This window comes from Ambystoma mexicanum, chromosome 1p (assembly GCF_040938575.1).
Source record: "Ambystoma mexicanum isolate Mex_15411 chromosome 1p, UKY_AmexF1_1, whole genome shotgun sequence".
In the NCBI taxonomy this organism is placed as follows: Eukaryota; Metazoa; Chordata; class Amphibia; order Caudata; family Ambystomatidae; genus Ambystoma; species Ambystoma mexicanum.
The window spans coordinates 1,087,378,794-1,087,393,203 of NC_090921.1; the positions used below are offsets into that span (position 1 = coordinate 1,087,378,794).

Here is a 14,410-nt window from a genome sequence, read left to right on the forward strand (position 1 = left end):
TGTTCTCAGATCCCGTGGTAAGCCTTGTTCCACATTCCTTCACAATGTAGTTCAGCCACAGCATACGTTCAAGGTTTGTTCTTCATTGTCCCAACGTTTATACAAGGATGAGGCTTGTGAGTGCAGACAACACTTAGACGACAGTTCATATGAAGCGCAAGATCTCTTTGCTTAGTTTAAACAGTCGGCTCTCGGACAGCCTAAACATTAACAGAACTCAAAGGTCGGAAGGCTTGGTTGCAAGTCGAAAACATAGTCCACCATTTTAGAACGAAGAACACACGAGTGGAAATCAAAATGACAGATGAATCTTAAAATGGCGGCGAAGTTAACCCAAAAATCGGAACTTTGCAATGCGGTTTTCCGTATAGCGCGAATAGGCTTAGGCCAATATAAATACTAAGGAGGCACTATATAATTACCGTTTAACAAACCCTCCTTTTGGCCTAAGCCGAGAGCCTTACTAAAAATATTCGCTTTACTTGTAACGCCACGTTTCAATGTCCGTACATCCTGAATCACATTCATCAGATATATCAATTGCCATCAAATCTTTGGCAGTAATATCCTTCATTACAAACACATTAGTCATCTTTTTAGGTGTATGTATTTCGGTCCTAATGTTCCTACAGTTTGCGCACAACATCCCCCTAACATCGAACATATGACAGGAAGACATTGTATGCAACAACAACAGAACAACAGAATACCAAGGATTACCATTAAAACTGAAGAGTTTCCATCCCCAAGAACGTAAAAAGTCCCAGAACCAAGCACTAAGATCCCAGTTTCCCTCGGTAACATGTACTTCTACTTAGGATGTGCAGATTTTGTATTGCCTTAAATATGGTAGGGGAGGAGTCAGGTACGAAAACACCACCAGCAGATCCCACCAATTTACATATTCCACCACACTCAGCCAGGATGACGTCTAACACCATCCGGTTCTGTAGAGCCACTAATCTAATCGCTTTCTGTTCTGATGTCATATTGTAGAGTATGTCGGTGGTCCGGTTGATGGTTCTCTCCAATACTCTTGCTAGTCTCCTAATATCCTCGGAATTCATGATCTGTCACCAAAATGGCACAAAGGATTTCGCTATATCACCCATGACTTGTGAAGGAGTATCACCATTCTCGTACTGCCTTGGACGAGCCCTAGAGACCTCAGAGGTGCTAGCTACATATACTCCTGGTAGCAAGATACCAAAATAACAAGTACCCTGCCAATCCCTAGGTAACCTAGAATAAGCTTCATTACCACAAATGAAATAAACAGGATCACCTACATACAAAGGTCTGTCCTCACTAGTCAAATTTGCTATATTGGTACAACCCTCAAAAGTACCCATTGACTGAGAACCATTCCTTTGTATGCAGAAAGAAACAGAGTTGGGGCTGTGATTAATAGTGTAAGAAGAAGGCCTGGCAACCCGGTTGCCTACGGGAGCCATCTTGAAAGAAATTAGCGATTGGAAAGGTCTAGAAAGTTTATCGGAAGGCCTAATAGAAGCAACATTCAGCTTGCTCCTATTTGCGAAAAGGGAGCATCCCAGAGGCGTTGGGACTCGCCTTTCAAATTCATTCAAATTAGTCCTGTCAAAATTCCCTGAGATGCTATCATTCCAACAGCCAAAGAATAATGCCCTTAGAGAGGCATAGCATGCAGTAGTTAGAGGCAAAGGATGAATATACCAGCCCAACCCTTTTTCCCTGTGTTGTGGCAAATGCGAACATATCCAGCAATTAGTTCTGTTCAGGATCGCATGGGTCGCATTCATAATTAACAAAAGCGTATTATTGTGATAACTCTGTCTGTGCTGGGAATCCATAGGAGATGGAGTGTGCAGGTGCACGAAAGGAGAAGACATAATGGGAACACTTTCAGTGGTTATAAAAGTTTCAAGTGGACGCACACCCTCAATAAACCAAAACCCAAGAGCAATTACTACTGTTAGACCGGTTAACATAATTACAAGGAAACAATACATCCTCAGGGATCATGTATTTTTCTGTCCAATGTCTTTGTAAGCCACACAATCGATTGATTGCTCTGTACGAGTAGAGACAGCGACAGGCATTGTTCCTCAAAGCTCTTTCCTGAAAAGTTTGTGCGATAAAACACCATAGTTCATTTGCTGGTGATCTCCTGATAACGTGATTTTCCTTGATTGAAGATAGCTTTTGCTGGTCCCAGCCACTTACTTATGTTTCAGCACAAAAGTGGCAAGGGACGAGCTCAACAGTTGTTTCCTGTGGGCACAGACGTGCTGTGCTGTAAGTCTAATGCCGTGGACGCAGATCGTACCTTAAGACTCCAGGCACTACGTGATCTGCGAACAGTGTGACGTTGCTTCCTGATGGAAGTGGTGGAACAGAGGCAAGGTCGTTCAAGGGTACAGAAAGATCCGAAGAAGAATTCAGAGACGAAGCGGCAGTCTCCCCAGGCCCCATGGGCTCAGGAAGAATCTCCGAAATACCCTTGGTGTTGTTCAAGACCGATTGATTTCCAGAAGCAGAGCAAGTAGTTTCCTTCTTTTCTTCTCCATCGTGTGGCAAAGGGAAAGGTATCCTCTTGATATGTGTAGCGTGTATCCGGTGTCTTTGGCTGGCTACTCGTACGGCAGTCTGTGTGGCTAACAGGACCTGAAATGGTCCTCTCCAGCACGGTGCGAGGCTGGATGCTCTCTCAAATGACTTCGTGAGCACCCAATCACTGGGTCGAATTCTGTGACCTGGCCCCCCATATTTAACTGGGAGGACTTCTCACACCTGTTGATAAATGAAATACAAGTTTTGAGTTAACTGGTCACAGTATTCAGCAAGAAGCAAATGCTCTACATCTTTTAACGCTCTGGGTCTTGGCAGGTTCCAAATGTAAGCTGGCCTCCCCATTATTGTCTCGTACGGGGAGAGCCCAGTTCTAGTCTGTGGGGTTGTCCGCATGGACAGTAGTGCTACAGGTAAGGCGTCTGGCCATTTCAAATTACTGCTGGCACAGACCTTGGCAAGCTTGTTCTTCAAAATACCATCATGGCGTTCTACATGTCCAGCACTCTGAGCGTGTCTAGCAGAATGGAACCGTAACGATCTGTAATCCCGCGCATATTTGCAGAATAACAGCAGCGATAAAATGTGGACCATTATCCGACAAGATGACCCTTGGCAAACCGAACCTAGGGAAATATTCCTTAAGTATGGTTTTCGCCGTCCTCATTGCTGTAGCATCTTTCACAGGGAAGGCTTCAACCCACTTGCTAAAGGTGCAAATGACTACCAAGACATATTTGTAGTTGTTACAGCGCTCCATCTCGATAAAGTCAAAATGAATCACTTCAAAAGGCACAGAGGGGGGGCAAAACTACCCCTCGGTGTCGCCGTACCCTTCCTTGCATTATGCTGTAAGCAAACCATACAATTCTGGACAAAACGCTCAGCAGTTTTTGAGATATTGACATTCATCCAAACAGATTCTAATAATCTACACATTTTCCTACCACATATGTGAGTGGGACCTTGAGCCATTGTGATCATAACGATGACATATGCACCGGGTAGCATCCATCTTCCCTTTGAACTGTCTACCCAACACCCTTCCTCATCCAACCTTGCCAAACCCTCAGCCCAGTGTTTAAGCTCATTTAAAGTGGCATCAGCTTGAATATTCTTTATCGAGTCAATCTCTTCATCTACTGTACAGGTATTTGTGGCTTCCTTTGTAACATACATTTCTGAGTATAAATCAGTAGCAGTCGGTTTACCTATCCTGCCAGCAAAAGCGTTCCCTTTCCCTACATCATCTACTACTTTCTGACGTGCCGCGCACTTCATGATTGCTAGTCGAGTAGGAAGCGCAAGTGCTGAGAGAAGCTGAACTAACAAGGTGCCATGCTGGATTTTTGTTCCATGTGAGGTCAAGAAACCTCGTTCTGCCCAAAGTCTACCAAAGTTGTAAACCACCACAAAGGCATACTGGCTGTCGGTAAATATATTCACTCTAAGCCCTTCTGAAAGTTCACAAGCTCGAGTCAGTTCAATAATCTGCGCGGAGTAATGCGAAATTCTCTTGGTTTCCACGATCGTGCTTAATATAGTGATGGCATAAGCAGCAGTGGATGTACCAGCCGGAAGTTTGAAGCAGGAGCCATCGCAAAACAGCTCCCCTTGTGGATAATTCAGAGGTGTATCTTTCAAATCAATCCTGCCTTTAGTTTCTTGCTCTGTGGTATAAAGGCAGTCATGTGACATTTCGTCACTGCAAGCGATATCTTGCGGGAAAGGCAACAATTCAGCCGGATTCAATATGCAACACCTTTTAATTTGAATATGCGGGGCAAATAGGATCAGTTCATATCTTGTTAATTGTGCAGAAGTTAGGTGTTGCATTTGCATTCTATTTAATAGAACATCTACAGAGTGAGGTACCATGACAGTTAAAGTATGGCCTAGAACCATACCCTCACTCTGCTTTATGGACGCAGCAGCAGCAGCATCAAGTGTGGAGGAAAAATAATTGCACGGTCTATTCTTCCCCCATGTTCCTGCGTTAACACAGCCAAAGCACATCCATCACATTCATGCACATACAACACAAAGGCCTTATCATAATTTGGTGTGCCCAAAACTGGTGCTGAACACAGTGCAGTCTTGAGCAGATCAAACACTTTCTGGTGTTCCAAGTTCCACGGTAGTGGCAAAGAAATGCCCTTCTTTGACAATGCCAACATTGGTTTTATCACTAGTGAGAAGTTAGGGATCCACTGTCTACAGTAAGAAGCCATTCGTGCCAGGCTCTTACTTCCTTCTGTGTATTTGGGACAGACATGCCAGCAATGCTCTTAATTCGTTCAGGTGTCAATCTTCTTCCCTCCTTTGACAGGAGATAGCCTAAATAGGCGACCTCCTGTTGACAATACTGAAACTTTTTCAATGAAGCTTTATGTCCATGTCTTGCTAGATGAATATGCAATAACACACTGCCTTCCTTGCAAGCAATTTCTGAATCTGCAGTTAAGAGAAGGTCGTCCACGTACTGTAACAATGTACAAGTAGCAGACAACTCAAGTGTATCGAGCTGCTCTTTCAAAGCCCTACTATAAATGCTCAGACTCTCCATGCACGCTTGTGGTGCACGGGTGAATGTAAACGAGCGTCCCGCGAGGGTGAACGCGAACAAATATCTACTATCCACGTGTATGGGAATGCTAAAGAAGGTATTCTTAAGATCCAGCACACTGAAATGAGTAGCAGACACTGGAATCATTGTTAATATCGTCGGTACATCAGGCACAATTGGAAATTGTGGAGCAACAATCTTATTGATAGCGCGCAAATCAATAATGAAATGGAAAGGAATCGCATTATCCCTTTTTTTATACACCGGTAAAATCAGGCTTCCTGCAATTTCTTCGATTACTCCACGATGTACAATGTCGGAAACTATACACTTCAAGGCTTGCTCACCATCAACTGAAATCTTATATTGTGGAATTTGTGGCAACTTAACTCCTGGTTTCAAAACAATTTTAATAGGCTCAATTTGTAAAATACCAACATCATTGTCGTCAACCGTCCATAAACACGCCAGAACTTCACTAAATTCTGGCGGCAAAGGTCTAGTCAGAAACTGTGAGGCAGAAAATTGCTGAGGTGAAATCGTCAAACGGACTCCATCCGAAGAACAATGAATTACCGCATTTAATTCTATCAACAGATTCAACCCCAACAAATTCTCTCCACAGTTCTTTGTCAGAAGAAACAGCCAGTAATCTGTGAATGGACCCAGTGAAATTGGTACCGGCAGAGAAACCGGACTAACCACTGGCGTACCAGAAAACCCTACAGAAACTTTATTCTGCACTGACAGTGGAATGTCTGGAACCTGTGAATGATCAATGGAACACTTCTGTGCTCCTGTGTCTATCAAAAATGGATGCTTCCTATTCCCCACCATCATCTCAATGTAGGGACCTTTCTGATTAATGGGAATAGGCATCGGTTCCAGACCCTGCTTCGGGCTGTCCTAACAAAACAATATATCATCGAACACAAGATCTTCAGAAAGATAGGGAGTTGAAGGATTATCAAAAATATTTCTGCTATCTACACTAGGTTGCTGATTATCTTGCGAGGAAGACTGAGAAATTTGAGCGAACTGGCTCCTACCAGGACCCCCTACCCCAGGGCAGCCTCTGGATCATCCACCCATGGCACCATATGTGTTATTCAACCTTTTGCTGGAGAATAGGGCATTGTGCTCGACAATGACCCTCTTGTCTGCAATAAGCACATTGGTTTGCGTGTACAGGACCCAACGACGTATTACTTTGTGGAATGAATTGACCTCTAAACTGTGTACTTCCACCTCTAGGCCCTCTGACCATCTGTTGCAATAATACCTTGGTTTTTAGATATCCCCTTTTCTTTTCAATCCTTTCTTTTTCATTATTGACTCTATTCTCATAATACTGAGCCATATGCAATACTTCAGACTGTGATTTGGCTTGTCAAGCACTCTCAGAAGTCATAATTTGTGACTGGATATCAGGCAACAATCCACACACAAATTTATCTACAAACAATCTTTTCCCTGATTCGGTGCTCAAATCTTGTCCGCTAAAATCTGAGAACACTTGTTCGAACCGATTAAAGAATTCGGTAGCACCCTCAGATTTTCCTTGGGTACAAGCAGTGAGTTTGTCCCAAAAAATCCTTCTTTCTGGAATCAAAGTCTTTAATTTCGTCACTATTCTATCTGGCAAAGTCAGTATCACTTCCGGTGGTCTTTCTCCATCTAACCTAACCAAGTTAACCCACGTGTCACCTAACGGCGCTGGATCATCTACAGTCCTAATCTGTTTCCATAAATCAGCAGGAAGGATCACGGGGAACAACAAATCTATATCACCCAAAGTAAAAACTGACTAATGCAGGACAGATTCTATTTCTTTGTAAAACCCTGTTGGATTCTTCCTAATGTCTGGAATCGACTGTCTAATAGTATTCACTTCCTGTCTTGAGAACGGGGCATGAACAAACTGTGATGCATAATGAGCTTCAATATCGATGGCTGCTGCACCTGTTGAAACATTAGCCGGAATCTCAACTTTGGTAATGAATGTCAGAGGAAGCTCTCTCATAGGCAGCTGAGAAGTAGGCGAGTCCGAACGTTTACTAAGCAACAGAGCCAAATTGAGCGCTAAAGTGGTGGAAGTAGTATCGGACGCAAAAGCTCTTTTATAAATATTCACTAATTCTGCGGGACAACAAACCTTTTTCTTTATACATTCATCCTGCAGTTATTCTACCATTACCTGTAACACTTTCATCTACATTTCTGGAGTATACTGACTATATGTATCATGTACTTCTACGGGAGATGTATCATATCTGAAATCCATCTAAGCGCATCCCTCGTGCTAATTCGCGTTTCTTCACTTGTTGACTTACAAGGAGGAAGGATCCGTTTCTGCACATAAAAAGCGTCCAAACTATCACCATCTATTTCATAATTCTGTAACCGTTCTAACTCCCTTCTAAACTCAAAAACCCTCTCGACATGCTCATGTACTTTCTCCCCAGTATCCCTTGAATAAGCTAAAACATTCAAATCTTTCATCCCTTGTGGGACATCTGTGTCTGTCAATCTATTCCACATTACAGCCAAATGTATCCCCATCCCCTCAATAAAGACATTCTGATCGGGAATACTTTAAAGAGTGTAGCTAAAACAGTAGATTGTTCACCTTTCTCTATTCATTGCTTAGCCCATGCATTCAAATTTCTCCTCTTTTCTTTGGAAACTGTGTTCCGCGTTACAATTTTTGATTCGGCACCCACCCCTTCATCAGCTACAAGCGGAGCAGAACCACTTGGAAAAGAGAGAGTAGATAAATCCTGTAAAACAGGTAGTGGAGACACTACTACTGGCAACAAAGACGGATATACTGGAACAGTAACAGTCGGTAAAGGTGGAGGTATAGTCGGAACAACAACAACAGGAAGAAGAGCAATAACTAGTGGCGGAGAAGCAACAGGAAGAACAGGAATTGCTATGGGAGAAGGAACGATGGCAGGAAGAGGTAAGACAGCAGGAATAGGTACATAAGGAGGTGGTGCAGTGGCACCAGGCCTAAGTTCATTTAAGAGTTTATCAATTAGCTCATCTGAGGTATGAAAATATTTAGACAGATATATTTTCTGTATACCAAGCTGAAAAGCCCTATCCATGTTTCTAACAGACTCTGACTGTCTTTGTTGATCATACAATAATGCCTTTTCTGAATTTGACATGTGACGACATGCATGCTTCTCTTTACTCTTAAGTTGCTGCATAGCTTCCTTTTTCCAATTTTGGATTACTGTTATACAAAGTGTCACAAGCCCGCTGGTTACCTTTTCTTTCCGGGGATCGAGGAGATGAGGCTGCCAGTCTGTCGATGGATCTTTGCAAGCAGAATGAGTGACGTTGGGTACCAATCCAACACTCCCCTGACAATATACGACAGGACAGAGCTGAATCAGCTCCCAACGCCACGGGACAGCGCTTCTCTGATTATCGTGATGTCAGGACAGTGTAAACACTGACAGAGAAGGCCTGATGCAGTCCAACATAGACAAGATGGTAGATTCCCAGAACTTCAGTGATGTCGTGAGGATGGTAAGTCCAAGGCACAGGTAACAGCAGGGTCCAAGGCACAGGTAACAGCAGGGTCCAAGGCACAGGTACCGACAGGACACCAAACAATGGTTCCTAGCCTGCGGAGCCCTTTTATGGCCCGAGATCCAGAAGGAGGCCTGGAACGCAAGCCCCTTTCACTGCGCATGCGCGGGATGTCGAACACCCACCGATTGCGCATGCGCAGGACTCCCACAATGGTGGCGCCCATGGAGCCGGGAGCCCGCGCCTAGGGGCATCGACGAAGACGCCAGCGTGGATAGAGCCACCAAGAGGGAGAGCGCCGGACTGGAGGACCCCTTCCCCTATAGCAGGTAAGTGGCGTGACAATTACATCAAATGCTGCAGGTCCAGCTTTTTTCTTTAACAATACAGATTCTAAATACTCTATCCGAGCAATCTCAAAACTACCATTGACTGGCCACTGTAAGTTCGGGAGCATGTCTAGTATGTCTGTACCAAATATCATTGAATACTATAATACCAATGCCGTACTTACAGTACATAGTACATGCCGACGACCCCTCCTGTGGTGCCGGACGGCCAGATTCCAAAGATTGTCTGTCTCTGCGGAATAACGCCCTGAAACAGGCAGACAATTTCCCAGGCATGTCAGATTACTGGTGTTACCTGGCTTTGATTGTGCTCACGAGTACAATACTACAACCAAATATCAGGATACTTAGGAATCGGGGCACGACTCACCTGATTCAAAGGACAAAGGGAGGTCCGATCGGATTACAAAGGACAAAGGACCCTCGTCGTTGGTGATATCGGCAAAACTGCCCGCCTCGATATATGGACCCTCGTCAAGATGCCGTCTCGGACCGCATGCTCACTGTCCAGGGATCATATTGTGCAGTTCTGTTGAGGTGTCACGTCTCATCCAAAAGGGGCCCCCTTTTCTTACCGTCCGATGCCGGTCCGATAGCCGTGTCAACTCTTTAACGAGGTGGCATCAATCTTGAGGGTCCCTATTCGGGCGTCATCTGAAAGAACAAAGAAATATCGAGGCTTAGTACCACAAAGGACATACACCAATCACGGGCTAAAAGATTCACAGATCTTTTATTACTGTACAGTTTACAAAGCAAAAAATATAGCTATCTTGCCCCAACACCTTGCAGTGTGTACCAGCCGCCGCAGTGAGGAGAGTGAGGTACTGGACATCGAAACATTTGTGCTTTTATGCAATTCATGTAATATAGTCCAGCCTCTCTTCACGTTAATAATTTGTGATCTAGAGTTTGTGCCTAGTTCATAGACAGATTATACAATATTATGCAAAGGATTACATAGGTTTGTATTTCCATGGACACACAATAGCGATGTATGTTCTCAGATCCCGCATTAAGCCTTGCTCCACATTCCTTCACAATGTAGTTCAGCCAAAGCATACATTCGAGGTTTGTTCTTCATTGTCCCAACGTTTACACAAGGATGAGGCTTGTGAGCGCAGACAACACTTAGACGACAGTTCATATGAAGCGCAAGGTCTCTTTTCTTAGTTTAAACAGTCGGCTCTCGGACAGCCTAAACATTAACAGAACTCAAAGGTTGGAAGGCTTGGTTGCAAGTCAAAAACATAGTCCACCATTTTAGAACAAAGAACACACAAGTGGAAATCAAAATGGCGGATGAATCTTAAAATGGCGGCGAAGTTAACCCAAAAATCTGAACTTTGCAACGCGGTTTTCCGTGTAGCGCGAATAGGCTTAGGCATATATAAATACTAAGGAGGCACTATATAATTACTGTTTAACAAACTACTGGTCTAGCATTGGTCTCGGCAATCTGTTGGGTAATAAAGGGGTGCAGATGATTCAAGAGTTTTGTGTAATGAGCAGAAGATGACACTAAAAAGTCAACATGATCTTTCATATTAAGATGTTGGTCCAGCACTAAACCCAGAGTTTTAACCTTTTTTTGTGTTACGATCTTAACGTCCTCTAGGCTAAAATTATCATAAGCAGGACGCAGTTTTTTAATCAAGTTCTGAGAGCCCACAACCATGAGCTCAGTCTTTTCCTTGTTTAAGGCGAGGTTATTCTGAACCATCCAGTTTTCTATGGTGGTATAGTCCTCATTAAGATAACATTCGTCCTTCTCATGATTACCAGACAATGGTATAAGGCACCGCGTATCGTCAGCATAATTGGTAAATTCTATAGCATTGGGACAATAAAAATGTATACACACAGGGCGAGAGGCAGGCTCCTTGTTGCATGCCATATTCTAATATTCTAATATTGTAGGGGAAGACTCTGACTCACCAGAGTAGACTTTACACTCCCTATTGTTTAAAAAAGAAGAGAGCCACATTGCTGCCTTGTCGGAAATGTTTGCCACCTCCCTCAACCTGGGGATCAGTATAGAGTCATCCACCAGGTCGAAGGCGGCCGATAGGTCTAAAACAGGCTTGTCCAACCTTTTTGAATGTGGGGCCGAAGCATGAACTTTTTGTCACCCGGAGGGCCGGAGGGCCGGCGAGCCAAAAGTCAACACCCTCACCCAAAGCAGTATATTCAAAATCGATGGTGTGTGACTTTTGACACAATTGCATCACAGGCAGCGATAGCCATGCAGTCCCAAAGATGTGTCAGGGACAGTGATCAAAGGTTAGTTTGTTGTGATTTCTTCCACCAGTTTGTGATATTCTACTGAAACGGTGGGGGCGACCGAGCGTAGCAAGGGAGATATAACGATCTAGGGAGGGTTTGGGGGGGTTCCCCCCCCAAGATTTTTTTCCAAATATGGGGATGAAATGGTGCATTTTACAGCAGGAAAAGTGACCAAAAAGCCATAAGTTTACAATCAGTTCTAAAGGGGAACATGTACATTCCATGTCACCAACAGCAGACAAGAACATTGTAGAACACCACATTTTAATGATCAATGTGTCCTCAGTGTAAGACAGCACTGTCACTGATGTAACACATTGGCATGCTGGTTGGGCCCAAAATATGCCCCTGTAGCAACATGTCTATGCTGGCTGTTCCCAATTTAGGCCAGCATTGTCCTGTACAAAGCATGATTGATGCTGCCTGAGCATGTGCAGTGTGCCCAATACATATGCCAACTTATCTCTGTAATACACATTCATTACTTCTTTGTTAATGATTGATGCTGCCTGTGCAGTGTGCCCAATACATATGGCAGCTTATCTCTGTAATACACATTCATTACTTCTGTGGTAATGAAAGAAGCATAATCCCATTCAAAAGATAAACTGTTGAAAATTGATCACCCAAAGGTGAACCCAATTGAAGAAACGCAATGCGAGCCCAATCTAAAAGTATGAAGGACTTTTTTTATTGCATGATTAGTCACTTGTAAAGTTGCAACTTGTAAAGCATTCAGCACAGTTAAGAATAATTCTAACACTGAACATATTTTCAGTGTGACACTTGGCATTGTTTTTGCTTGCACAAATGCTCAATATCCGCTGGCACACTTGATGTGGCAATGCGGAGTATTCCAGATAGGTGTCCATCTGTCAAAAGTGATCTTGATTTAGTTTTTATGCTCTTCAATCTTGAGAAAAGCTGTTCACAGCAATACGTGCTGCCAAAAAGTGCAATGAACCGAAGTGCATGATTAGACAGATTTGGGAAAGAGTCCCATGTAATGTATTTACTATAAAATGTATGTAGGGTATGTTCAGAAAAGGCTCTCTTCAGGTCACCATTACTTTGCATGTCAATTAATTCCATTTGAAACATGTCAGGAGCATTGGTGACATTAGTACCAAACGGATCTGCAAAAATCTTCAGCTCATCACTGTGCTCCCTGAAATCTGAAAATCGGTTTTTAAATTCATTCAAAAGATTCCCAACCAGTGCCGAATACTTGTCATGGTTGATGCTGTGAGCAGATCTGGTCATCAGTACTGTGAAATGAGTAGCATTTTTTTCATTCAGCTGTTTCTGAAACAATTCCAGCTTATGAACAAAGGATTGGATGTGCTCATACAGCTTGTTCACAAACTGTTCCTTCCCTTGCAGTTTTATATTCAGGTCTGAAAGATATTTTGTTATGTCAACAAGGAATGCCAAGTCATTCAACCAGCTCGCATCCTCCAAGAAGGTGACATCTTTCCCTTTGTTCGTCATGAATGTTTTAATTTCATTAAGCAGTGACCAGAATCTGGATAGTGTGGCTGCCCTGCTAAGCCAACGAACTTGGCAAAAGTAGATCACATCATCATGGTCTGCTCCCATCTCCGCAAGAAATGCTTGGAACTGTCTATGGTTGAGCCCTTTTGCCCTTATGAAATTCACTGTAGAAACAACCTTTTCCATCACATGCGTCATCTCCAAGGCCTTTGCGCACAGTTGTTCCTGGTGAATGATGCAGTGATGAGTGATGACATTCTGGGGAACTGACTTTGCCATTAAACTGACAAATCCATTGTGTTTGCCGATCATAGCAGGGGCCCCATCAGTTGTCAGACCACAGAGTTTGTCCTCTGGCAGATTGAATTTCAACAAGACACGTTTCACTTCATTGAAAATGTCTTGTCCTGTTGTTTTGCCTTTCATTGAACATAGGTCAAGTAGCTCCTCAACAATTTGGAATTCTTTGGTCACTCCTCGTACAAAGATTGCCAGTTGGGCGGTATCACTCACATCTGTGCTTTCATCCACCCCCAAGCTGTAAAACTGACAGGCACCCAATCTTTTCGTCAGTGAGTCTGCAATGTTTGATGATAGGTCATCTACTCGTCTAGCAATTGTCTGATGTGAGAGACTGATTTTCTCCACCATTGCTTGTTTGTCAGGGAATGCCACAGATGTCAATATTCCCAAGCAATCTTTGACAAATTCTCCATCGGACAATGGTTTCCCTCTCCTCGCTATGGCCTCGGATATCAAGTAACTTATCTTGGTTGCTGCCTCAGAGTTCTGTCTGCCAGCTTTGAAGAACGACTGTTGCCCGATCAGGGCCTGCTTCAGCGAGTTCGCCCGATCAATCCTAATCTGGCCAATCAGGTTGTCAAATTCAGTGGCATGTTTTGTGGTATAATGCCGCTTGACATTGTATTCCTTGTAGACAGCTACTTTTTCCTGGCAAATGAGACACAAGATGTTCCCCTTTTGTTCACACACAAAGAAATCCTTGGCCCAACTATCCTTGAAAACACGACATTCAGCATCAATCTTTCTTTTCTTCTGATTCGCCATCTATTGAGAGTTGGGTAGGTTTTAGTCATATGAAAGCTACGTTGTCACAGGCCCATTACAATAAAATCAATTCAAACTTACTTGTATTGCTAAGTAATAATGTAGTGGTTTTAATATAGGCAGAACATTGGGCCACACTGTATGGCATGATTAAAAAAGCCTCACTCATACTATTGTCCCACAAATCTATAACAATGCCTGTAGAGAAGCAGTGTTTGGCACGTGATATACAAGTCAGTGGGGGTGGGTGCGGACACAGGCTGTGGCACCCTTGTCATGCTACTTAAATATGAATTAATGCTAAGGAATGCTCTTATTCTCACGTGGCAGGCAGCCAGAGGGAGATAAAACACTAAAATGCCACAGAAAAAATAGTAATTGCTCTGTCAGCTTTGTTCTAACGCACATAAACTCAGAGAACAACATGTTTTATTTGTTACGGCGTGCTAGTTGCCAGAGTCTTCCAGTTTTGTAGTACTGCAAATTAAAGGCAAGGCTATTACCAGTACACATAATGTCATTGTATAAGTGGGAAGGCGCAATTTCTTTC

The 14,410-nt window shown here is 43.4% G+C and overlaps 1 protein-coding gene across 1 annotated transcript; it reads right to left on the bottom strand.

Annotated features, from left to right (window-relative positions):
* Positions 1–12,072: 12,072 nt before the first annotated feature.
* On the bottom strand, positions 12,073–13,860 carry LOC138525583 (general transcription factor II-I repeat domain-containing protein 2A-like). The gene has a single exon (XM_069635654.1). It carries the CDS (start codon positions 13,858–13,860, stop codon positions 12,073–12,075), a length of 1,788 nt encoding a protein of 595 aa, XP_069491755.1.
* Positions 13,861–14,410: the final 550 nt, after the last annotated feature.

Bases quoted from the DNA above. Each gene is read 5' to 3' on its own strand.
- LOC138525583 (XM_069635654.1), bottom strand. From the start codon at position 13,860: ATGGCGAATCAGAAGAAAAGAAAGATTGATGCTGAATGTCGTGTTTTC.